Raw genomic sequence first — 26,485 nt, forward strand, 5'->3', positions numbered from 1 at the left:
ATCCACTGATTGATTCTACTGCAGGCTCAACTTTCAAACTCAAGGAACACTTGGAATATGGCGTCACAAGTCGTTGTAGAAGTAAGTCGATAGCTATATCCTTTAAATCGACTATTTCTCCCTGCATTTAAATTAATTTGTGATTAACTGATCCCTTGATTTAAAGAAAAAGATCTGAACGGAGTTTTGTACTTTTCCTGTAGAGTGAGGGTTCTAGATCAACTGCGATGGAAGGCGAAACTAGTGCAAGCAAGAGTTCTGTCTTAGATGAAAACAATGAATTAGAGGCTGGTCCTTCATCGTCGTCTTCCTCCACATCAGCCGCTGATAAACGAGCGGAAAGAATGAAGAGATTGAGAGAGCTTCATCTAAGAAGGGTTAAGTCATTGTTTCTGTTTGTTACAAAATATAGAAAAGCTGTGTAGGTTACATATGGATCGGATTTTTGCCTTAATATAAATTGAGATGATTTTTTTGCCCGTTTTTGACAATTAATTAGACTTGTCTGGGGTCTATAAGTTATCAAAGTATGTTGCTGAATTTAACGAGGAACAGTGATTTCGTGAATTCATCTCTGAAACTCTTCATTTTAAATGTTTACAGAATGAAGCACGTAAGTTAAATCATCAAGAAGTGGCAGAAGAAGATAGGAGAAAGAAGCTACCTAAAAACTGGGAAGCTGTGCAGCGAAGAGTAGAATGGGAGAACAAAGAAGAAGAGGCTAAAAAGGTATATAGATATATATATGCAAATGTTTTTAATTGTACATCTCATACTGATATTAAAAAACTTTTATTGCTGGTTATCGTTGATATTCTTTGAAGCAGGCAATGACCAGAAAATGAAGGTGTCATAATCCTACTAGCTATTAATAACTATGCTGACTCAAGTAGTACAATTGACTTTTTTTTAAGTCTTTGGTAATTAAATGTAGACCTGGACAAGGCTTTTTGCATGTCATGTGCAATATTCTTGTTCTGAGCTTGTCTCACCTTGCCACAAAATTGTTTATCACTAGACTTTAGTAAGCCACAATGCTGTCACTGCTTTGCATATCTTAGCCACTTGATTCTACCAATTCTCTTCCAAAAGATGTAGATAATTTATTGCCAAGACTTAGCAATTTTGGTGTATAACATGAAAGGGAAAGTAGGAGAATGATGAATATGATGTAAACACGAGAAAATTATTTTTTTAAATGGTAGTCTTCTCAATAGAGTGTCTCAACTACTTTTGTTGGTTTTTGCCATTTGTCATATCAGATCAATCTTCTTGTTGTAACATCCTAGAAGGGAATCTTATGAACAATGCACACCTATGGTTTTGTATCATATAATCATATGGATAATCCTCTGACTGTCATAGGAAGCTGAATCACAGGGAGAAGATTATGACAGAGTAAAGTTGCTTGAGATATCTGCAGAGGATGCTGATAGATTTGAGAGAAAGAGGAAAAAGAAGAACCCTGATCAAGGTTTTTCAGGTATGCTATTTATTTTTAAATTATTTACAAGCAGTTCAGCAGTTTTATGTACTTTGAATTCATATATGTTTTTCTTTCTTGAGAGGAGTCTATACAAGAATTTGCCTCTGCTATGAATCAGTTATTCAATATATTTTTCTAGGAGCATGTGAACTAGTTCTTATGTATGAAGTGACTTATCTGGCAGAAAAATCTGAGAACTTTCTTGAGGATAACTTTTTCATTTTTCTTTGGCAGATTTTGCTGCAGCTCAATACAGACAATACCAACGCCTCACCAAGCAAATGAAACCTTCAAATGAAGATTACAAGAAAGAGGTTGAGCAAAAGTAAGAGGATGATTGGTGTAGGGTTGCATGGTTGTTATAAAAGCTCTAATTTTTTCATTTTCTGTGCAGATCAAGGTGGTAAATGTGATGAGTAAGTTTGAATATTCTATTTGTGTTTCTTTGCAGTGTAGTTCTTATTAAGTTAATGAAGTACGTGCTAGTGAAAGAAGTGTAAGGCAGATAACTCTCCTGTGGAATGAAAGGTGTATACCAAGAAATCAAGTCTTGTTAATTTGTTCAAACAACCAAAAAACCCCTTTCCCCTGTTTTTGCTAAAAACTCATCACTTACATATTGAAGTTTACTAATGTTTGCCATTTAATTGTAACTTCAGTCATGATGTCTTAAATAGTGATGCTTTATTGTTTTACTATTTGCACTAAAATAAATAACCATTCCTCTTCAGAGGGGAAGCCATGTTTCCCACTGTAGATGATGTCAGCTATGGAGGGCAAGGAAAAGTTCCAAAGGCTGCTGTAGACAGAATGGTTGCAGACTTAGAAAAACAGTAAGTACATGATATAATTTTGACCAACATTCATCTTGAAAAGCTGGTGTCATACAAAATTACCCGTAAGAGTTTTTTTATTGTGTGGCTATCTTTGCAAGCAGGTAATATAATGTGATTACCATGTTCTGATTGGCTACCAAATATTTAGTTTGATTCATAAAATTACACTTATTATTTATTGCCTTTGGACCATAAATGAATGTAACCAAAGAAGTTAGGAGTGTTGAAATGTTGGGTCTATGAATTGTAATTTCTTTGGTTACATTCATTAAATCTGCAAACCAGAGTAGCATCAAACCATGTCTGATTGTCCACCTGGTTGCCGTGTGAACTTTAATATATTTTACAATCCTCCTTTGATCACATTTGCATACTTTCTGAATTTCAGGATTGACAAACGAGAAAAGTACAGCCGAAGAAGAGCTCACCTGGATGAAGAAGATATAGATTACATCAATGAACGCAATATGAAATTCAACAAGAAACTGGCAAGATTCTATGACCCATTCACTGCTGAAATCAAACAGAACCTAGAAAGAGGCACTGCAATTTAGGCAGTTAATTACTAAATTCATTATCTTCTTTGAGAACTAAATTTCAGAAAAATGTATGCAGCAGCTAGAAAGGAGATCTGAAATCAGATATCAGTAGTAGAGGGTTGGTAGTTCAAGTGATGTTTCAATTCAGAGTGCATGTGTTGTTTCAATATTTGGCTTTCAGTCACTCTTGAGATAGTAGGAATCTTATAAAAAAAGTGACTTCCCATTTATTTTGTAGAAAGTAGTGCTGGCAGTTGTACAGTGGACATGGAAATTAGGCAGGGGTCAAAACGTCATTTTTTGTGAGATTTTTAAAAGATGTTTGGGTCAGCTGCATGTGCAGGTTATAACAGAATTGTGGTGTCATTTATTTTTGAGGTTAGTGTACTTCAAGTTAATGTTGCATGATTTATGTTGTTGTTTATTAATTTACCATTTAAGTGTACGTGATTTTTTTTATCAAACTTTCCCGCATACTGAAGTCAATGTACTTCACCTTTATGTTGCATGATTCACGTTTTTGGTTATGTAATTTACTGCTTAAGTATGAGTGATTTTTATCAAACACTCCTTATACTATGGTATTTAAGTTTGAAAACGTGGGTGAAAACTGGATTCAGGCTTGCATGTCCATATCCTTGGATATTTCCCACTGAATGCATAACAATCTCTTGTTTAAGGTCACCTTTAATCACATAGCATTTCAACATAATAATACGACAGATGACAAATCCTGTGTCAACTGAACACCCGTGGACCTTAGTATAAGGTTTCCCCCTAGTATAGAGTTTGGACTATTATGTTGATGAGATAAATATTAATAGGTGAAAGAGATTTCTTGAATGAATGGAGTATAACCTTAAACTGTAATCTATAAAAAATAAAGCTCGAATCTCTTAATTAAAGAAAGGGCTTAAGTTCAAAGCACTTTGATGGTTTTCTACTAAAAACAAGTCTGTGTTTTAATAAATAATAGACTGTTACAGGACTTGAGTTGTTGTCTGCTTGATACAAGGTGTGCACTTGATAGAGTCTGCAGTGCAGGTTTCACTGTATTACTTTCTCAACAAACTTGCAAGGACTTTAATCTATGGTCAACTCAAGTCCATCTTGTGGATACTTAGATAAACATGTAACTTACACCTTTAAGGTCAGAGATGAAATGAGATATTCAAAAAGAAAACTTTTAATTCACATCGAACAAGCTGATCTTTAAAACGGAAGATTAATGATGAATTGAAGTTCAAAGTAAAAGGTTAGACCTTGACAACAGTTAAATACTGTTGGTTTTCCTTGTTTTCCTGAAAGTTTTTTATGATTGCTCCTCAGTTAAGTCCAACATCTTTATATCATTCCATTTTCATGGTAAGTATGGCGTTAATTTGTGCATAATTTACATCACTGACTGAGATATGCAATGACGCACACTCACCTATGCAATCAAGTGATTAAACTAGTGATCTGTAAAATCAGAACAAGTTATCAAATCATGTGACTCGCTTTAGCATGTAATAAAAATGAAGAGTGGGAGTTGTGTTAGATCTTTTGACACCTAAAGAGGCAAAAAACACACATCCTACTAGTGCATGCCAATCACTAATTATATAAGATGTCTGTGTGCCATCTGCTGACTTTCCTTGAAATGGCAAAAGGGTTTAGTTGGTTACAGCTATGCAAGGAACTTCCAGCTGGCTTGTAACTGTGGGCACACACAAGATTGACAACAAAAATTTGAAACTTATCTGACACTAATAATAGCTAAAACTAATAGGGTTAGGCAAGAGTGTGTCATAATATCACTGGGACAACACTGGCATGTACCAGAGTCAAAAGTATTCTTGAGACACTAGATACCCTGAAACCAAATTCTCAATATTAAAAAAAGCAAATATAACATTGAACTTAGTAATCTTGATTTAATAATTAACCACTTTGCCTGAAATGTTGACATGCAGGTTTGTAATTACTACTACACTTCGGGTTTGCATGAACTACTGCACGTAAAGTTCTCGTTGCCTTGGCAATATGGCGGCCAGTGCCCTCTCTCTTTCTGTCACAATGCTCCATTATAACTTTGAAGTTGAAACTTACAGTAAGAACTGCCAACGCTAAATAGCAGTCATCAGAGTAAAAATGCGGATTTCTATTGAAGAAAAGCATCTAGAAACTTCCACCTTTTTGGATAAATCTCGAAGTTATCGAAGTGCTCGGTTAATATCCGAAATTTCCAAATACAACCTTGGTCAAAAGCTGCAAAAGAAATCCCCTCCAAAATGCAAAAGCCACCTTTCGACTTGTATTCGTTGTCAATACCTTGACATGATCTTTGCAGTTTCAACTCTTCCTCGCTTGTTTTCCCGCTGAAACGTGGTCAACATCTTCAGCAACCTTTCTCTTCCTCGAGGACGAAGGATCGCTTGAGGAAAAATCTTTCTCAAAATCATACTCATGTCCATACGAAAAGTCCAGTTCGTTAAGAATTTGACATTCCTCCATGTAAGAGGCAAAAACAGTTTCTTTAATCCACCGGGAGAGCTCGTCTTCCATTGCATTTATATACTAAATTTGAACCTTCACGATGAGTCGGCGACAAGGAAATTAAATAATCCGCTGACAATACAAACCGGATGTTTTCATCCAATCACAAACCCTCAAAATTGGTCGCATGGGATTTTCTTCCTTCGTTTTGAAGACTATTTTTAGCAGATTACACCCCAAAATAAATGTAACAGGTCAAGGGAAAAAAAAGGAGAAAAAATTGTGATATAAAGTTTCTCTGATTCCTTCTTTCTCGTGTGCGACTGGTATTGATTTCAACAAGGGATGTGTGAGTAGAGGCAACAAATTCAACTCGATCGCCCTGTGTCGTTTTTCCTCCTATACGGTTTTTTGCTAGGAGATCTCAGTTGAACAAAAATTTAGTTGGAAAAGGATTCATCCTAATTCTCCCATCTTTTCTATTTCCTTTGCTTCTCAAGGCTTTGAATCTATCGTCGTAGTGTACTAACCCACCCTTCCCACGCATGACAATTTCTTATTTCCAATCTCCCTCACTTTGGTGTGGTGTAAGTGGGTTTTGGCAAAGGTCTTTCTTCTTGTCGGATTTCTTCCTAACATGCAGCTCGTAAGTCCGAAAGAGTGGTATTAGTACTGTTAGTATATTTTAAATTAATTTTTGAACGCCAGAAGAAGAACTGTGGGCGTACCAATGTGCTCAACATGGCAGAAGTTTCTTCCCGGCGAACGATTGAAGTTCTGCATAAAGTTCAATCTTATTTGGATGTCACTGAATCAAGTTGAGAATTAAAAGGTAAGTTGGGCAGAATGCTCTCCTCTCTTTGGCGATATTAATATTGGAAAGCAGGGTTCTTCTAAAATCATCAAAATTTGGCAGTACCTGAAGTGAAAACACTTGTAAAAAGACCCAGTATTTTTTTCGGCATGCTCCCGTCATGAGGTTGTATACAAACATCACACTCGAGCGATTCAAATGTATTGATCAAGAGGGGATTTCCGATCAGAGGGGAAGAACGATAGATTACTTCAAGAAACATCCCTTCCCAATCAATTTAGTAGGCGAAATTTATTTATATCTTTAAATACTTAACTTTCGCAGCGAAATAAATCGAATGAAGAAATGTCTGTCGTATTCTAGAATTAAGCTGTAAGATGTGTTGTAAATGATCTCGGATTAACAGATTTCGTTCTCTGATGGTCTTTGAGACCAATGTATTGTATGATGTTTGATCCTGTAATCAGCGTGGTTTGTTTGAATTATCATACAAATTCTTAAGTCCACAGCTCAACTCACTGGTGAGCTGTTTCCTCTAAAATCAGATTTGTAGAGTATTCAAATAAATTTTAGCTATGCGTACCCAAAACGAAAATGTTAATCGAAATATGTTTATGGTGGTTTGATGAAGATAGAATTAATAATTCTTCAAGCTTTCACGGTCAATCCACAAACCCAAACGTGTATTTTTAGACAGTCAAAAAGTAAGGGATGACATTTGTAACATTCTTGAGTAAAAGGAATCCAACACAATGTAAACTTTTCCTTTTGTCTTCATGGATGAACGTCATTGGGATTGATCACGCCATCTTTTGATAAATATTTAATTGACAGCGGGAAAAATTGCAAAATAAATATTCTGTTATGTCAGAACTTCCTTTAAAGATTTATTTAAAGTTTTAGCTACAGCATTTTATGGAAAATATCTTAAATTAGACAACTTGACTTCATTCCCATGCAAGAAATGTGTTAAAGATTATTTTATGCTGTCATATGCTTATAGAATAACACTTTTTGGCTTGGACAAGTCTCAATTAACTGCATACAGTCCAAATTAGACATATAATGAAAATCCATCCATTATTAATGATGAAAGCTGATTTGCACAAAGTATGGTCGCTTTCAGTAGAAAACAAAAGTCACAGCTTATGAGCCTGGAAAAAAATTAGTTTCCTTGTAGAGAAATATTTTTGTTTTTCATGTCATTAATGTTAGACAAGGAAAAATTCAATCCCCATGAGGACCTATTGATTCCATGCTGAGCTATGATACTGAGCTATGGAGACTCTTTGTTGATTCAGGCCATTAGTAGGTTAATTTGTGACATGCTTCCTGCTTACTGCAAGAATCAACAGTGTTGAATGGCCTCCGAAAAGTTGATCATAGGAGAAAGATAGTGAATTTTAAGCTTGGAAATGAGTGAAGAAAGATGTTTTTATTTGTCTTATTATAAGTGTAGGACTTAGAAAAAATTCTGAGTGTGATGAGGAATTGATTCTCTGACCTTCGGTTTCCATGCTCTGACATTCTACCCTAGAGAGGTAGAGAGCTAGAGAGCTAGAGAGACTCGGCAATGAGCTAGGCCATCATAAGGTTCATAAATGACACCCATTTTGCTTACTGCCAGAGTCAATATCAAATGCCTCCTGTGAGTTCACCCTTTACACCCCAACATCAGTATACATAATCTCCATACTGTTCTTGATACATTTTCTGAGGTGGTGACAAGGAGATTTTGTTTGGAAATCTAGAGCTTCTTTTGGTGGTGATCATTTCCTTCATTCTTACGACCTTATTGTTTGACTCAGGGATTATATGTTAAAGAGAAATTTGATTCAGTCACTCCTAGGAGTTGAAGGGATAATGGAATTAATTTCTTTGATACTTAGTTTTAGTTTTCATGTCACCTAAGTTTTCTAGATGTACTTCTGGATTAAAAATATTAGTCTTGATAATCATAAGCAAGGGTATAGCTTGAAGGTCTTGGGGTGCACTTGACCCTTCTTTAGTGACAGAGATAATGTTTTTCAAAGGGTATACAAACCTTTCAGCCCTTTAACTCCCAGAAGTGATTAAAATGTAACTGCTCCCTCTAATAATTATATATTATCCAGCGAACAGGTAATGAGAATACTCACACTCATTAGGTAGTTCTTTTCTTGATCAAACACAAATTCTCTCAACCAGTTTCCAAGGAAATGTGTTGCAGTTAAAGAGGAGAATTGTTTATTAGATCTTAAGAGTTAAAGGATAATTCAGGTGGTGAAAACCCACGACTCTGAAGAACCTGCATGGTGTAAATCTTTAGCAGGTGTGAGATACTCTGTTTGTTGATCCTTCTTGTGGCATAAATACAAGCTTGTCAAAACACAAGGTCTACCAGCAGTTTAAGCCATTTAATTTAAGCCCACAAATTTTTTAACCCCTTTAAAAATTAAACCTATTTCCCTGTTGAGTTGAGTCAGAAGAGGGCAATTTGGCCCTGTGTGGAGTGTCCCTTCATTATTCTAATTGAATTTGAGATAACTGATGTGTCACTCTTTAACTGTTGCTTTTATTTATTGTCATTCTACAGAGTGTTTTATGACTCTTGGCTTTGGCCTGTAAAGCAGTTTTTTTTAACACTAAATTAGTTCATGGGGTCTGTTTACAATTCTGAATTGTGTTTACTAGACCTTTATAAGAAGGGAAAACCCTAGTAAAATGCTTGTTTTTGGGTCAAGGGGTGAAAAAGTGATACTTTTCAACCTACTTTATGTAAGTGTGTAGAAATTGTTTCTAATATTTTTCTGCCAGGTAACAGTTGTTCCTTCAAATGGCTGCTCCAGTGTTCGTGTTTAAAGGGGAGCTGTTGCATCAGGCAGCTATCTATGATCAGCGTGACTTGCTGAAGTCTCTTCTGATGGCCGGTGTCCACGGAGAAGCCAACAGTCTTGATCCTCGTGGGTTGACACCTCTTCATACTGCTGCACTGCATGACAGTGTTGGTTGTCTGGTAGAGTTATTGGAATGGATAGGTAACTTGACAAAAGCAAGTGAGGATGTGTAAATGTTTGAGACCAAACAACTAGTATTTTGCAGCGTTGTAAATAGTTTCAACTTTGGGGTGGGAGTTGATTGTGTTTATTAGTTTATTTGGGCTATATTGGGGGACATGATCTGTTGAGAAAATTCGTTTTCAGAAGTTCTTTTTATCAATGCGGTAAAAGTGGTGCCCAGAACAATATACTAAGGGGGATGGGAGGGAGGAAAAGTGTGAAATACCAGCCTGGATGGAAAATAAGAATATGCTATGTTGTTATGCTTAAATTTATCAATATTTTAGTTACAGAAGACATAAACATTCAGTCTGCCCCAGAGGATAACTGTTCTGTAAGTGTTTGGTACACCATACATAATGTCTAATTTTCTTTGTCTGAAATTTTTCAATACAGCTAGTATTATCCTTTCAGGATAATGGCAAAGGGAGAATTTTTGGAGTTAACTCTCTTAGATCCTTATTCCTTATCAAAGACTTAGGAACTAACAAGTCATGGTTCTCAGATGGCAAACAAAGATTGAAACACAAACCTTTTATAATTTACAAGATCATTTAACTTTTGGGGAGTTTATATTTCCATTAAATCTGTGGAACCCTTGATCAGTTTAAGGTGAACAAATATAGTTCCCTAACTTAGCAATAAGTATCCCATATGGGAAACATGATGGAGGACTAGTAAGTGTTGAGATGGTCTGGGTTCTAGCCATGGTTGGGTCTCTCTGTTATGTTCTTTGGCAGTACACCTCTAATAACTCTTACAGAGCCTCTTTTCACCTAGGAGAATACCAGTAACTGCAATCAGCATCAAAATTAGTTGACTTATAGAGTTCAAACAGTCCCTTTTTATGTATGGAATACTGGTAACACTTCTATTGGTACCATTCTATAAATCATTGACAATACTCCCCTCCCCCTTTTAATGTTGCCTGTTTGTAACGATCATAGAATCACAATGCAGTATTGTTTTGGGGGGAGGGGGGGGGGGCCATCAGGTTAACTTTGCAAGGACAAAAAAAGATGAAAATGAAGTATAAGGGGAAGGAAAAGGTTAAATTGTCAAAAACTTTGTCACTGATTGTGGGAATGAATATGAGGGACACTTGACAAAATGCCAGGGTGACCTGTAATGGAGCGATGGAGTGCCATCCCTTTTGTGAGTTTGGGTGCAGGGAGCAGCATTACACTTACTCACTCTGAAATTCATAAGGATTTTTTTGCTTGAAGTCAGTACTCATTTAAACTGAACATTTGATTGACAGACTGCCCTTCATCATGCTGCCCGAAATGGCCATCTCCGTTGTCTTAAAGTTCTCATTGACGCAGGGGCGAGAGTTGATATCAAGAACAAAGATGGCAAAACAGCAATGCAGATAGCATTTGAAATGGGGGAAATTGACTGTGGCAACTACCTAAGGACTATGGAAGGTATCTTATCATCAAAAAAAGCCTTTTGAATCAGGATTCCCTCTGTGATTTTTGCCTTTGAGTAAGCCAAACCATAAAAATTTTAATAGAAGGTCTCCCTTAACACTGTCTGCTATACACTTTGTATAATTTTAGGTTGATAATTGGGGTGTTGAATCTTGGAAAATATGGCTTAGTTTATCTTTAATTTTATCACCATTTTGCTCAACAATATATTGATATGATGAAGAGAAACTCCTTTTTAGTCACTCATGGGGGAGTAAGTGTTGATCATAAATATTGTTTGATTATGTTTGAATTCAGATGTATTTGACTTGAGAAAACTGGTAAGCTGTTCTGCTGAAATTTTTGTGGCTTAAAACTCTGTAATTTGTATTTTTTAAGTTTGTTTTTAAGGATCAAATTGTTTTAGATATCTTTTATTAATGCCAGGTCAATTGTTAGACAAAAACCATTGTGCTTCACTAACTGTTTTACAATGTTGGGCATTTTATTATAAACGATAACTGTTTTGTGTTTTAATTCAAGCCATTAAGAAAGCAGCAAGAGAGGAAGAGATATCCCAAGGTGCGTGGAATTATTTACTCTAACTCTCTTCAGTTATTTTAGTGTTATGAATCTAAATCATTTATTTATGATGACATTTGCATAACTGACAAACCAAACAGTCTGACGTACATAGTATACATAATATAGAAACTAGCCATTCACAAAGAATAGCCAGTACTTGAGTGTAACAATTTATAGTCTCACAGCAAAAGCAACCAATAAGTTTTCAGGATCCAGACTTATATTATATCACATTTCTGAACCAAGCAATGGCCGAGCTGACAGTGATTACAAATAATTATGTCAACCTGTTACCTACTTAATAATATACATGAAAAAATTACATGTGTCAGATTGGCTGAAAACAAGTGCATTCTCATGTAACACAAGTGCAAACTACAAGTAGTGCATGCATGCATTAAAAATTTTGTCTGTCTTGACTTTTTGCGATCTTTTTTTCAAGTACATTCTTAATAAGTAATGACGTGATTTCTCTTGCAATTTGCTGAACCACATGTAAATTTTTCAAATACTACAAATTGCACTCACCCAAGGGGCTCGTGCAATTTTGTTGTCTTTGAAAATATTTAATCATGCTTATTTACACTAAATTGCATAGAAATCATGTTATTTCCTATACAAATTAGTTGCTTATATTGATTCATTCTGTTTTTTGTTGTGAGGTAATGTAAGTTTACAGGCATTAATGATTATTATTTGGTTTCCTTACCATTCATTGTCATTTCTTATTATTAATGGTTGTAAATTAACAGTTACATATAATTGAAAAATGATGTGAAACAAAGAAATGAATGAATAATTAAGTCTTGTCATTGCTGTCAAATGACATTTTAACATTTATAACATGGGATGCCTGTGGCAGACCATGTTAAAAATGTGCTTGAGTGTCTGCTATGAGAATTAGCCACTTGTTTGTGCCTTACACAGAAGTTAAGCCCCATTGGTGAGAGCTACTATTAGGATGGGTGACCTTACACCTCCAGCTGTCTTGTTAACTAATATTAGCTCTTACCTCTTTGTTTATATTTTTTTCACCAGAACTCTATCGCTGTTGTGCTACTGGTGATTTACCAAGGGTGAAAGAGCTTTTAGAAGAAGCAAGTACAACAACAATCAACAAGTTGTACCAAGGAGGAAGCACACTTCTTTACAAGTATACAAGAAATTTGAAATTTGCTGTTCTCAATGTCTTTCAAATACAGTTTAAGCTATTAAAAAGGGCTTAACCATCACATGTGGCCAGGATTTAGGAAAAAATAGATATGGCCTTGTTCAACTAACCCTTTAACTCCCAAGATCTCATTAGTAACTCTCCTTACTGTCTCCTATACAGTTCTTGTGATGTCTGTTTGGAGAATTTGGTATTGGATCAACTTATAATCTCCTAACTGATATTTTTCTTTATTCTCATTACTTGTCTCCTTGATATTGTATTGATATTGTAAGGAGAAATTATGTCTTGGTCACTCATGGGAGTTAAAGGGTTAAGTGCCCCTTGAGCAAGGTGTACCCTCACCCTGTACTTCTCTGAATTTAAAAGTTTAAGTGCACGGTGAACTAAGAGAGGATTAACGTTTTGTCAATTTCTCAAATGCAATTTTTTTTTTTTTTGAGTTCATAAAGACATTAGAAATGTTTGAATTCACCAGGGCTTGTCAAGGTGGTCATCTTGAAATTGTGAAGCTTCTTCTGAGTAGAGGTGCAGATGGTTCACCGAACACAATAACAGGACTTGCTCCATTGTATGCTGCCACTCAGAGTGGAAACGATGAGGTGGTGAGACTAATAGTGCAGAAGTTTCCACACCTAATCAATATCCCAAGCAAAATGGATAAGTCAACAGCTCTTCATGTGGCTGCAGGTGAAGGCAGTGATGAGATCATTAAGAGCATCCTGCAAGTTCCCAGGTAACTGTGAACCCTTTGCATCTTCACATCAGCATTTATATTCTCCATACTGTTCTCTAAACATTTTTAAGGTGCTGACAAGGAGAGTTTGTTCAACAACCAGGAGCTTCTACAGTTTATAATCATTTCCTTTATTCTTGCGACCTTAATGTGTGGTTGAGGGGTAATATTGGACAGAGAAATTGGATGCTAATCACACTGAAGGTGAAAATACAGTTAAAAATGCCGGCCGTGCATAAGTTAGAAGAGCAGCATTCAAGGGGAAATGGGAAACAACTATGAAGTATTAACTTTGCTGTGTCTCTCAAGCAAGACACTAAACTCTTTCAGTGCCCTCTCATTCTTGGGGTTATACAATGATTTCTAAAAAATTTTAAGGCATGCTTGTTTAAGTTCAGGAAGGGATTGGGGTGGGTAACCTGCAATGGACTCGCATTCTGTCCAAGTGGAGTCACAGTACTCTGAGCCGCTTCATGTTTCAGAAACGGTTAAGCTTTGATAATGATGCGTTAGGAGTTTTACATACTTCCCTTTTCTTTTTTCGTGTTTCTAGGGATGGTGAAGAGTTGGCACCTTGCAATAAAATTGACATGAGTGTTCGGACATCAAATGGGATGACTGCCCTTCATCTCGCTGCCCAAGGAGGTTTTGTGAGAGCTCTCGAGCAACTTTTAGATTGCCGCCATAAGTGGTGGGTAAATAGCTTTTTCTTAACATTTAGAGCAATTCTCATATAAGTGTCGAAAATAATTCGGGTTTGCATTGGCTTTTCTTTACCTCTCCCTGTGATTGGTTTAGAAAATACGCCCTACCCTTTCCACCAATCAGATGGAAAACTAGAACCGGTCACGTCTTGGTCACCTACGTGTTCTCGTGCTGTAGGTAGATTGGTTGTTATTACTTTGAGTTCTCGTGGGCTTTTTAGGGTACCGGTATTTTACTTTCCTCGGACTGGTCGTTGTGATTTTTTTTTTAGTTAACGACACGCAATCGAAAAGCGCTCTATTCTCCTTTAAAACGATAGTAGTGTGATCTTTTCTGATTTGTTTGAAGACCGATGTTTATTATTGGTTAAGTTTGTTTAGATTCATGTGATATTCACAATAGTTAGTTGATTACTGATAATTAGGGCAGTTTCAAATGGGTGGCGAAAATCAAAAGCAAAGTAATCGCAGCCAAGGACTCCTTTTTTTCCTTTACCTTTGTCTGTTGTTGCTTTAGAAAACTCACGCCATATTTATAACCCATCAGATGCAATATTAAAACCAAGCCTCGACTCGGTTTTCCCGCGCTTTCGTCCATTTTCTTGTGTTTTCCCGCGTGTTCATATTGGCCCATATTCTGATAAGCGGTTCTGACTATTTTTTATTTAGATTTACGACACTCAATTGAAAATTCAATAAAGCTCAGCACATCTTACAAAGTGCGATCTACAGTGTAATGTTATTGTTGTTTCTTAATGAGACGTTCCAATTTTAAGCACAAGCGAGCCACGTTTTAAAAGAAAGAAAGCCTAGTCTAAAAATTTGATCCAGAGGAAATCAGGCGCGTTCTCCGCATGGCGTCTGCCAAAAAGAGTTCTTACGCTCGAGGTAGGGATTCATTTGTTTTGATATGCTAATGATCCTTTTTCTGCCCTTGTAGCGCTGGGCCGTGCGAAGCCATCTTGACAGTGTCTGTGAATGCTACAGATATTATGGGGCAGACTGCACTGCAAGGCGCGGTCACTGTTGGATACAGAGATGTTGTCAAACTGCTCCTAAAACATGGTGCCGATGTTAACCTATGTCAGTCTAACGCGGAAAGTTTCCAGGGGGAGAGTGACAGCGCTACTGCTGCTGCCTCAGTTGCTAATTCTTTGACTGGTAGATGCTCTCCTCTTGAGATTGCTTGTTCTCAACAAGACCTGGAAATGGTAGAGATACTGTTAAGCAACGGAGCAGAGGATGTTGACCACAAAATCTTGAATTCAGCGATTATGGCTGATAGCACAGAGGTCACAACGATCCTGCTTCAACAAGGTATGCTATAAGACGAGTTGAAAGTTGGAACGAATAAGGTTACATTTCTGCTGAGTAGTATACACGATTTATCAGCGAACTTTCAGGAAAATCTGCTGGGAGGGAGGGATAATCTGCAATAAACTAGCATACCATCAAGGAAGAGTGGCGGTAGCTTCTCACCCTATGAAATAGAACCTGGATTAGTTTAGCGGGGTGAAACACTTGGCTCAAGAACTACCGAGTTTTTTTTCGTTCGTTACGGGTTCTTCCTTAAGTGAAGTACTTTTCATCAAAGTTTTTTTTCTTTTCGTATCTAAAGGTGCCCAAGTTGACCAAGAGCATACGCTGCACCCATCCAGAACAAGCAACAGTCCTGAAGAATTGTGGCGTTTGTCAGCAGTGCCTATTTGTTTACTTTGGAATAACATGAAACTGACAAAACTTGAACAGCAGTGGATTTTAACGGCCGCAAGTAAAATCAATCCATACGATGGAGATTTCGCCGGACCACACCCGTCCCTAAAAACTATCACACGAGTTGATATTTCGGGCAACAAACTGTCAAAGCTTCCTATTGTGTTGTTTCAAATGGCTGCGTTAAAGACCCTTAACGCATCGGAAAATGCAATCACTTGTTTACCATGTCTGTGGCTCGGAGGAAAGAAAGAGAAAAAGACGAAAGCTAGTAGTTTAAAGGTTGGGAAGAAAGCCTACAGCTCGTGCGAGAACATTTTGGAGAATCTTGTTTTTGAAGAAAGTGTGCAGGACTTCAGCTATGCCGAATCTGGTTGGAACTGTCCACACCTTGAAGACATTGAGTTACATCACAATTCCTTAGCAGACTTGCCAACGTGTCTTTTTGAATTGCCGGTGTTGAAGTATTTGAACGTTTCGTCCAACGATATTCAGACACTCCCGTTTGAAATGTGGACTTCTCCCGCGTTAAAATCGCTAGATCTGAAAGGAAATTGGGTGAGAAAGTTGCCGGTAATGAAGACAAGACGCGCTAGGGCTGGAACCGGAAATAGTAAAACATCAAGTCTACCTCGTGCTAAAGTGCTGTCTCTCAGCAAAGACAATCTACCAAATGACCTCAGGTGAGACTGATAAGTCTTGACGACTTTCTAAAGTCCACCAAGAGCTCATTCCGACCTAGTGTCGCAGGAAGCCAAAACCAAAACAATCAGAACGACTAACAAACACCGAAAATGTCACGAGTATCAATGACTACTTACAGTAAAAACAAGCAAACTGCCTAAAGTGCTGGAAAGCGCTCACGCGTCGCAATCGGCTCCCTTTTGCATCTGATTGGATGATAGGATGGGGCGAGTTTTCTGTTGCATCTGATTGGGTGAAAAGATGGGGCGAGTTTTCTGTTGCATCTGATTGGATGATAAGATGGGGCGAGTTTTCTGTTGCATCTGATTGCGTGATAAGATAGGGCAAGTTTTTTGTTGCATCTGATTGGGTTATATGATAGGGAGAGTTTTCTGTTGCGTCTGATTGGGTGATAAGACAGGGCGAGTTTTCTGTTGCATCTGATTGGGTGATAAGATGGGGCGAGTTTCCCGTACCTAAAGTAAAACCAATTCTTTTCCAGAATTACTTTCACCATTCAATCAAAAATTTCTCGGAAGGAAAAGTAGATTTGCACTTGTATCTCACCTTTTCTTTTGACACTGAGGATGGCGTTCTAAACTGCTGATCCCTTACTTACTCCATTGTAGCATTTTGTAAACGTACTCAACGATTAGATTATGAGCTCAACATTCTTCTCCTATGATAGTGATAGTTAGGCGAACCTTTTATCTGAAGGTATTTTTTTGAAGACAGTGTCGAGAGGGCCGAAAGCTAATTGTGGCAAACATTTATTTTTATAAAATCAACCCTCTTACACAGAATCCCTGAGGCCCACTACTTGCGCACAACCGCGGTTTGGGTTAGACCTCGTGTAAATATCGGGCGCTCTAGGTTTTCCCGATCTGAGACAAGTCAGTGGAATGTGTATTTTTGTTTATCGATTCGTTTACCTTTGTTTTTGACAGCCATATGAGTCCATCGTTAGCGTCAAGCCCACCACATCAAAGTGCTGAAGTTAACGGCAAACAGAACCACCCTTTGAAAATGTTCCATCATAGTCAGCTATGGGGAACAAGGCATGGAGATGAAATCGAGGACTCTGACTCAGAGGAAGAAGACATCGATCACTCAAAAGGAGCCTCTCTTCAAAAACTTGATTTGTCGGCGAACCAAATCGTAAAGATTCCTCTGGGTCTGTCGTGCCTAGCAACGAATCTCGTGACGCTGATTTTATCAAATAACAACATTTCTGATGTTCCATCGCTCGCTCTGTTTCCAACATCACTCGGAACGTTGGATTTATCGCACAATAACTTGACGCGGTTCCATCCCATAGCGGAAAATTTCTTGCATAAAAATGCGACGGAAAGTCGGTGTTACAGTGTTGTTGAAGGCCAAAAACCAGGCATGCGCCGAAGGATCAGTGCGGAGAATGGACTCCAAGCGGGCAAAGCAAGACTCTGTCGGCATGCAAAACATAGAGCTCTACCGAATCTGAAGCGTCTCGACCTAAACAACAACAAACTTGAAGAAATTCACTTCACGCTTCCTCGGACTCGCCCCGCTTCGGTAGCGTCCGTCTCAGACCCTACACCGGTGAATTCAAAAGGTCCAAGTGTACTGTTCCCTATCTTACAGTCTCTAACGCTCAGCAACAATGAATTATGGAGTCTTCCAAAGGATGTAGGAGTCTTATCGAAGCTTGGCTCGCTGCATGTGAGTAATACAAAAATTACCCGTCTACCTCCCGAGGTCGGATTGCTTTCAGAGCTGTGGGATCTACAGTTCCAGGGTCTGCAGCTGCATGATATCGAGCCGAGTGTGCTGGAGAGGAAGAAGACGAAAGACATTGTAGGATATTTGAGATCAGTTTTAGAAAGGTACGCAGTGTTAATGAGCTTGATGCTGTTCTACTGGAGCAGTTTTCAATTGAGTGTCAAAATGCGAAGTGCTGATGTAACCACAACGGCCAGTCAGAACGAAGGTTGACATTATCACGAGCCAATGAAAACTCAAATTTAAAGCAGGCAAACTGCCAAGAGCGCGGGAAAACGCGAGTGACCAAGTCGCGACTGGTTTTAACATCTTGCATTTGATTGGTTGAGTAGAAAGCGCGAGTTTTCTAGATCAATCACGGAGTAAAGTGCGGCAAAACCGATGCAATCCCGGATCAACCTTGATGCCCGATTGAAATTGCCATGAAAAAGAAATGTTTTTAATCTTACTTTTCTTGCGTTTGTTTGTCTGCCGTAGATCTGAGCCGCACCCGAGCATGAAACTGATGTTTGTTGGCGTTGCAAACATCGGAAAGACCACGCTTTTGAGCCAACTGAGGCAGGAGGGGACGGGAAGTTACCAAAACTCACCCCCTGTGGGGTGGACAGAGAGGAAGTACAAGAAAAAGAGGACTACATCTACAATTGGTGAGTGAAAGACCGTGAAGTTTGTTACAGCGAAGCTCGCTTAACCCTTCAATCCCTAACATCGGGAAGCATATTCTCCATACTGTTTTCTAGACATTTCCTCTGGTATCGACAAGGAGAATTTGTTTAACAATCAAGAGCTTCTTTAGTTGGTGATCATTTCCTTTATTCTCGTGGCCCTAATGAGTGATTCAGGGGTGACATTGTAAGGAGAAATTAGATGCTAGTCACTCTTGGGGGTTAGAGGGTTATACCTCATGCCATTGTCTATTTGTGAACCTCTTCTGCAAATATTTCCTCTTTACCTTATTAGGTCGTACCAAGAAAGCAGAGGTGAACATCTCTACTGTTGGTGTGGATGTATGTGATTGGATTTATCCAAAGAAAACAGATTTTGCCTTCGGACGAGCAGACAATAGACCCAGCATCAAATTCAGCACCTGGGACTTTGGTGGACAGGTGAGATCAGATGGAAGTGTATAAGCGTCATAGGGTTGTATATTCTCCCCCTAACTCTGTAACTCCCATAAGTGATCAGGAAAGAATTTCTCCTTACAATATCGATACACCATCAGACACACAAGTGATGGGAATGAAGAAAAATATCAAATAGGGGATTATTAGGTGATCCAATACCAAATTCTCCAACTTAATATCTTGAGAGTTGTACGGCAAAAAGCTAGGAGAATTACTAATTAGATCTTGGGAGCAAAAGTGTTCAGAATTAAAAAGCAATTAGACAAGCATTCAAACAGAACTTCAAAACGTAATTGCTCGGACTCGGTCATGTTAGGAAACTTCATGGCGTCCTTATTTTCAGAAGTGGAGAAAACAGTTTTAAGAGCGGCCTTTGAGTTACAGAGTAAACAAGAAAGCCAAAACAAAGTGAAACGCTAGTGCGACTGTCGGAAGCGGCAGCTCTCTGTCTGAGATACGTGGTGTAACGGTTATAGTGCTTCACCTTAATCCGCTCAAAACATGCTGTCTAATGCCCTCTTTCGCGCTGAAAGAGAAGAAAAGAACTTTCCTTGTCAAGGATTTTTTCCTACGTTTTCGCGGGCCTTTTCAAAGTTAGAAGGTGGGCTTCCTCTCGAGCGGCGACCTTAATAGAACTCTGCTTTTGACACAACACTGACCCTGTCGGGCTACCATTAGAGTTAAAAAAAAACCATTTTGTTAAATGCTGATCTCTTTAAATCTTACAGCGCGAGTATTACGCTACTCATCAGTGTTTCCTGTCTCATCGTTCGCTGTACATTGCCATGTGGAAGGTTACAGACGGCGAACAGGGCGTCAATCAAATTGAACCTTGGTTGCTGAATATCCAGGTGCGTTTTCCGAAACTGAATTCCGTAGAATTTTTACTAAATTTTAACTTCAAAGGGTGCTTCCTTTACCCATCTAACTCCCATTAGTGACCAAGAAAGAATTTCTCCTCACAATATCGACACAAAATCAAGAAGATAAGTGATGAGAACAAAGGAAAATATCAATTAGAGGATTAGTAGTTGATCCAGTACCAAATTCTCCCATATATTTACATCATAAGAATTGTATGGCAGATAGCGAAGAGAATTACCAATAATATACATGAGTGAAAGGGTTAAAATTTAGCCGCATTTTCTGTAGCACAAAGCGACAAGTGATATTTTTTTACCTCTAAGATGTGTGGTCAGTTCATGGCCGGTATACCACAAGCAATAACCCTTATGCAAGATTACGTCATTTACTGAAAATTCATCATTAAGCCTCGTTTGCACTAATCTTCTTCATTAATCTTTGCCACTTTCTTTTTGCTTTTCAATTGGGTATTCTTCTAATTCTAGTGTTTTGGGAATACTTTCCTTATAAAATTCACCTGTCCCCACCTTAAAAAGCGAGGCTTGGGGTGTGAAATGAGGTAATCCTACGTAAACATGCAAAAGGCCTTATAATTAGGTTTCCCTAACGAGTGACTGGTACCCAGTTTTACTCCTAGTTGGAGAGAGGCACTGTGATAGTAAAGTGTCTTTCTCAAGAACATGATAGAATGACACGGCCAGGGCGGCGTTTTACAAGTAAAATAGAAATCTCGTTTAAAATCAGGCTATAATTTCTTGAACCTTTCAGAATTTGGCCAAAGTAGTTAAAATACTCAGTTCTTTCTTTGAAAGGCTCGTGCCCCAGATTCCACTGTCATCATTGTTGGAACACACTACGACATGCTAGAGGACAAAGACAGAAGATCAGAATACCTGACAAACCTGAGAAGTATGATTTCTGATAACTATATAGCTGTCGAATACGGAGGAAAGGTTCTGAACACACGCGAACGAGGCTTGCCCAAGGTGAGGGCCATGATCGAGGTTAGCTGTAAGACTGGGTACCACATCCGGGAATTAAGGCAGCTGATCTACAACACGTCTTTTGACATTAAAGAGAAAGGTAAGTCAAACGAGTTTTCTGGACAGACAGATTCTTGTCGGATTCTTGTTTAGTCGAACGAGGTCGAGGAGTTAAGAAAGTGAGATCGTCGGGAAATTTGAGTGTGAGGTAGTGGGCTTTATCTTGGCCACTGTGAAATTCTGAAAAAAAGAGGCGTGTATGAGACTCTATGGCTGACATCTTTGGAATCCAAATCAGTTAGATTTTGTGCGAGTTGTTTCGATACAAAACCCTCTTGCACAAGTGAAGATTTTGACATGTTCCCGCGACTTGTTGCCTGGGATGTTCCTCTGAATCCATATCATGGCTCAATAGGTAGTCGCCTGCCTCTGCTAAAGACGCCCATTCCTGCCAGTTACATCGCAGTAGAGAACGCTGTGGGAGTGGTCCGTGAGAGGTGCTACCGTGACGACCAGACTCCGGTACTCAAGTCTGAACAATTCAGGTATTGAACAGAGTACGTCATAGTAATGTGGTGTTGATTGTCTCGGGGTAACATACAACTTCTCGCATGTCACCGTAGCACGTGTTCCTTTGGCCATCAGCTTAAGAATTGAACCAGTTTTACTAGGTATTGTCTCTTAAAGGGGAAACTTCATTCTCATCCGCCATATGGTTCTACAAGAGCTGTATGTTAAAACTTTGTTTTGCTGAGGGTAGATCAGAAGGAGTAAGTTTGGGCAAAGAGAGAGGAGAAGCAAGGGAGAGGAGGTCTTACGGTTATCTTCTTCTCTAGATAAAGTTGGGAAGCTGTTTCTTTTGTAGCGCTGCAGTTGAAGCTGAGCTGTCAAAGCAAAATTTTCACCTTAGAGGACCAGAGGAATTACAACAAGCTACAAGTTTCCTGCATGACAATGGTACGAAATACTTACCAAGTTTGTTAGTGGATACTGAACACAGTAAAAAATAACTGGGTTGATCCCTAGAATTCTCGTCGTATTGTACTACAGCTGTCAAGTTAGACTACACATAACACTCTCGCATGTCGTTCCATATAAATTTTACGTATAAAACGAAGATAAATGTGGACTAGCATCTTAAACTTGACCCCATAAATCCCAAGTTTATCGAAATCTCAGAAGTTTCAGCCATGTGAGTCTCTCTAGACTTGCTGTTCTGTTTCGTTTCTCATTGTTGCCATCTTAGAACAATTTTAAATCAGTTAAGGTGGTTTTAATCATAAACAATTTTTTTAAATCCTACGGGTGGGGAAACTAAAGTGGTTATGTTGGAGATTTTAAGGATATGAGATGTTTAGGTTAAAAATCGTAAGGATATGGAGAATCTGGGGAGATGGGGGTAATTTACGTGATACCAGATACTTAAAAAAATATATGCCGGATATATGTTTTTGCCATCTTCCTTCAGGTGTTTTGTTACATTACGACGACCCACTGCTGCGTGACTTGTATTTTTTGGACCCTCAGTGGTTGTGTGACATGCTTGCTCATGTTGTAACGATTAGGGAAGTCAACCCCCACATAAACAATGGTAAGCATCGCTTGCGTGATATGAGAATTATCTGAGGCTACTGTTTTCGACTGGAATGTTTCTTAAAAGGGGTCTAACAGATTCCACGTTTATCGATTGCACTTCATCGAAGAATATTTGGGGTGGTAATTGCTAAGATAGCTCTTGTACTTTGGAGCCTATCAAGAGAGAACTACTCTAAAAAAGCTAGTGTCAAAGTTTGAGTATAAGAATGTTATGATAACTAAAATTACATGCATAGACAAGCATTAATAATTGTTAGTTATTTTTGTCTTTATTCCGTTGCCTTTCTCGTTCAGGTGTCATGAAGCGCTCCGACTTATCTCAAATTTTCCGAAGTGAACGATTCCCTGCCAATCTGATGAGCCAATACATCAACCTGTTAAGCAAGTTTGAAGTGGCCCTGCCATGGAGCCCTGAGTTCCTGCTCGTCCCATCCCTACTCCCAGATAGTCAGCAAGAAACTAACCTGCCTGTTGCGGCTGGCGTCAGCGCGGCAGTTGCTCAGGCCATGAATGTGACAGCTTACACTCAACCAAAGGTTCTGCGGAGACAGTACGTCATGTCCTATGTGCCGAGTGGCTTTTGGCCAAGACTGATCACCAGGTGAGCTTTCACGAATTTTTTACAGAGTATACTCCCACTTTTGTGACTTTTTACAGCTTTCCACGCTTTTTTCCTTTGTACATTCTCTTTCGCTGAGGACCGCTGACATTTTTATCTTGCATTTTTATTCCCTGTTGGCGTTTTCCTTTAGTAAAAAAACTGCTTACACTTTTATCCTACGCTTTCCGATGCTAACAGGTTCACCCGCCTTTACTTTACTCACAGATTGTCCCATGCTATGAATGGCATACTCTTTTCCCGCCCTTGGCGCCACTTACAAATTTTCCGTGCTTGTCTCTTCTTACGTATTTTCCCATGCTCGACACCGCTGACGTATATTCCCGCGCTTCCTTCTGCTTACTTCCTGTTCTTGGCACTGCTTGCATATTTTCCCGCGCTTTCCTGTGCTGATAAATTTTTTTGGTGCATGTAGTGCTTACAAATTTTTCCCGCCTATGGCACCCTATATGTTTTCCTACATTTCCACGCTTAGAACCGTTAACACGTTTTCGCGCACGTGGCACTTCTAGCATGTTTTTACCACGCTTGGCACTGCGTACTTTTTTTCCGCGCGCTTAACATTGCTAACTTATTTTCTCGCGTCTGGTACTATTTACATGTTTATCTCGGGTTCACATCATGTTTCCCCCACTCCCCAATATTGTCTATCATCACATTTCCGCTCATCTGGCGTCGCCCAAATAATGAAGACGGAATAATTTCGATGTTAGAATTCTAGAAAAACGTCTTGATATGTAACGTGTTTTATCAGAGTAATTCCAGATGAACGAATCCGCGATACAGTCAAGTCATGTTGTCAACTGTCTCCTGATGGCCCAGTACAGGAGGGTGACAGAGATAAACTAACTTCTGTGGCTCAACCAGAGTGGTCATGCTGGAAGACTGGAATTGAATTGTCATGTTTTGGAGTGAAATTGCTAAGGATATGTGAACTGGAAGGAAGACCTTTTTATGGTGCACCAGGTGAGCAGAAAAAAAATAAAGCAATCATTTGCGGAGACATTCCTACTACTAATTGAATTTCATTTAAACATTTAGCCCTTCACTCCCAGGGGTGACCAACAAGTAATTTCTCCTTGAACTATAAATATCAACCATGGATTCTTCTTCAATCTACCACAAAATTCTAAGGGCTGAAATTGAAGGAAATTTTTGGTAGATGGAAGGGAGAATTTAATTTGAGGTCGGGGGAGTGGAAGGGTTAAACCCATGGCTCAAGGTAAATCTCATGTGTCTCGTAGGTGAGTCATTGTTAACTTTTCTTGTTTATGTTTCACACAATAGCATTCTCGTTAGCATGCCAAGTTACGAAGAGAGGGAATTCTGATAAAATCACAAATTATTTCAAATTAAAAAAAAAAGAATTACTATATTCATTTGAATGTGAGGGCAGTACTGAATGGAATATAACCCGTCATAAATTTCGCAATTTCTGGATGGCAATAGTGTTAATGAGCCTTTCCTTTTTCGAGATTTCTCAGTCCTTTCTAGCAGAAAGGAGGCCGTGAATTCTGAATCAGATCATCAAGAGGTCTTTCGAGCCACCTAATGGTTGTTCTCCTCAAGTCAGTACCTTTCATTCATATGAACAGTGGAAAAGGTTTATGGAAGTTACTCGAATCCTCTTGATGGAAATCTGGTGCAATCTCAGCTTTATATTTAGTGCTACCTAGTTCCTTGATGAATATTAGAAAAAGACTAGTGATCTTAAGGTAATACTCATGGCTCGACAAAGGCCCAGGCCTTCAGCGGTATTCGAACTCTGGACCTTCCCGATGCTCTCTTCCTATTGAGCTTTGAGAACACGCGCAGGCAGCCAGATGCACTTTCAAAACACTGCTGTGGATAGTCGTGTATTGTATTTGATAATTTCCTTCTGTCTTAGATGACATGGCCAATCCGTTGCATTATCGCCGCGAGGTACACGACACCACTCGTTATTCCACCATTGAAGTTCTAACGCCATGTGTTCGCATAAGAATGGAAAAGTTTGAACAACGAAAGAAAATTACATCGAAAAGAACGAGCCTAAGGAAGGCTGGAGAAGGTTTGTAGTTGTCTATTTCCCTGTCCTATATATTTTGCTTCGGTCAATCTGCTTTATCTTCTTTGCGGAGTTAAAATACTAGTTATGGCGTACCATGAAGTTTTTGCTCGCGGGCGGGAAAAGTTGAACCGGTGGCATTTAGAAGTTGAATTCGCGCGAAACGCAGACGCATACGCATACGCATACATTATGCAGACGCTGGAACACTATGTCCACTTAACACTTGAAAACGACCTCACCGGATGCTTGTATTTGTTTGTGATTGGTCCAATGCTCTGAAGATTTAACATATTTACAGTTGCTCAGTAAATTATGATTTAATGTTGTATTCACAGATCGCCGAGAGGGATCAAAGCTAATCGGATTTAAAGTCAAGTCTGTTTCAGACAGTAGCATCCAGTCTGCTGCTCGGTTGGTTGCTATCGCTGTGGAACACATGGACACGCTCATCACCGACTGGTTCCCAGGACTTGATGCAATCACAGTGCAAGGAAATCGCCTGGTTACCAGGATCATTCCGTGCCCCAAGTGCATCATAACCGTATGCGGGAACGATCGAGCCGAGTATGAAAAGGAAAGAGATAATGTACCGCCTGATGTGCTTTTGACGCAATCCTCAGGGCAGGATAGCGGCATAAATTTGTCTGCGACTGACGGAAGTAGTACGAGCGCTTCTCCATGGCCGAGCCCTGTGCACATTTCAAGGAGACCCGAAGCTAATGGAGAAGGTATGAAGGGAGTTAAAATTGAGCCACAGACTAGATCATAAGCTACTCAACAATTTGTGGGTGCCTAATCTTTCCTCGATAATCTTTTTTTTTATCGGCGGCCATCCTTGTTCTCTTTTGTTTCATGTTTGCGCCTTTGGATCCTCCCTGGGTGTCGTAAGATTAGAACCAAAGAAATCACAACGGTCAATAAGAGCAAAGGAAGAATCAGGAGCCAATGAAAACTCGAAATAAAAAATGTGCACTGTGCCTTGCGCAAAAAAACGCGAGTGACCAAGTTACGAGAGGTTTTGCTATTGCTTCTGATTGGTTAAGAGGGTGGCGCGAGATCAATGGACCAATCATAAAGCGAAGCAAAGGAGAGCCAATGCATTATGGGAATTCTATACACACCCGATTAAAAATTGATCTTAAGAGTTTCTTTCGTTAGAGGACTGAAAATTACATTACGAGGCTCCTTTAAGCAAACAAAACGACGCCTTTGTAGGCACCGTGAAAGCAACTCTTAATTCCCTAACATCAAGTTGCGTATTTTCTTTACCGTTCCTTGTACATTTCCTATGGTGC

General features: G+C 39.0%; 2 protein-coding genes across 6 annotated transcripts in view; both read left to right on the forward strand.

Annotated features, from left to right (window-relative positions):
* The first annotated feature begins 38 nt into the window (after positions 1-38).
* Positions 39-3,849, forward strand: LOC131780399 (pre-mRNA-splicing factor syf2-like). The gene is made up of 7 exons (XM_059097011.2): positions 39-81; positions 204-377; positions 604-729; positions 1,366-1,483; positions 1,721-1,811; positions 2,218-2,319; positions 2,711-3,849. The coding sequence occupies exons 1-7, from the start codon at positions 58-60 to the stop codon at positions 2,874-2,876; spliced, it is 801 nt and encodes a 266-aa protein (XP_058952994.2). The 5' UTR covers positions 39-57; the 3' UTR covers positions 2,877-3,849.
* Positions 3,850-5,903: 2,054 nt separating this feature from the next.
* Positions 5,904-26,485, forward strand: part of LOC131779524 (leucine-rich repeat serine/threonine-protein kinase 1) — a 30,909-nt gene continuing 10,327 nt past the window's right edge. For 2 of the 5 annotated variants that reach the window (XM_066171867.1, XM_066171868.1), the window contains exons 1-22: positions 5,904-6,171; positions 8,950-9,188; positions 9,479-9,525; positions 10,453-10,618; positions 11,147-11,185; positions 12,227-12,341; positions 12,838-13,095; positions 13,649-13,786; positions 14,740-15,116; positions 15,418-16,195; positions 17,144-18,058; positions 18,432-18,601; positions 18,915-19,060; positions 19,807-19,929; positions 20,755-21,025; positions 21,341-21,470; positions 21,791-21,882; positions 22,394-22,516; positions 22,816-23,122; positions 23,895-24,106; positions 25,029-25,190; positions 25,526-25,918. In XM_066171867.1, the coding sequence (XP_066027964.1) occupies positions 8,969-9,188; positions 9,479-9,525; positions 10,453-10,618; positions 11,147-11,185; positions 12,227-12,341; positions 12,838-13,095; positions 13,649-13,786; positions 14,740-15,116; positions 15,418-16,195; positions 17,144-18,058; positions 18,432-18,601; positions 18,915-19,060; positions 19,807-19,929; positions 20,755-21,025; positions 21,341-21,470; positions 21,791-21,882; positions 22,394-22,516; positions 22,816-23,122; positions 23,895-24,106; positions 25,029-25,190; positions 25,526-25,918 (5,182 nt within the window). In that variant the 5' untranslated portion in view covers positions 5,904-6,171; positions 8,950-8,968. The remainder of the gene's footprint in view (positions 6,172-8,949; positions 9,189-9,478; positions 9,526-10,452; positions 10,619-11,146; positions 11,186-12,226; positions 12,342-12,837; positions 13,096-13,648; positions 13,787-14,739; positions 15,117-15,417; positions 16,196-17,143; positions 18,059-18,431; positions 18,602-18,914; positions 19,061-19,806; positions 19,930-20,754; positions 21,026-21,340; positions 21,471-21,790; positions 21,883-22,393; positions 22,517-22,815; positions 23,123-23,894; positions 24,107-25,028; positions 25,191-25,525; positions 25,919-26,485) is intronic. The other 3 variants (XM_066171870.1, XM_066171871.1, XM_066171869.1) reach the window with 2 other exon arrangements.

This window comes from Pocillopora verrucosa, chromosome 9, assembly GCF_036669915.1.
Source record: "Pocillopora verrucosa isolate sample1 chromosome 9, ASM3666991v2, whole genome shotgun sequence".
Lineage (NCBI taxonomy): Eukaryota > Metazoa > Cnidaria > Anthozoa > Scleractinia > Pocilloporidae > Pocillopora > Pocillopora verrucosa.

What these genes read in the sequence shown, in the direction of transcription:
- LOC131780399 (XM_059097011.2), top strand. Translation starts at nt 58, where the DNA reads ATGGCGTCACAAGTCGTTGTAGAA. An exon ending in CGTCACAAGTCGTTGTAGAA is followed by an intron (nt 82 to 203) that starts GTAAGTCGATAG and finishes CTTTTCCTGTAG; the next exon opens with AGTGAGGGTTCTAGATCAAC. An exon ending in GTTGCAGACTTAGAAAAACA is followed by an intron (nt 2,320 to 2,710) that starts GTAAGTACATGA and finishes TCTGAATTTCAG; the next exon opens with GATTGACAAACGAGAAAAGT.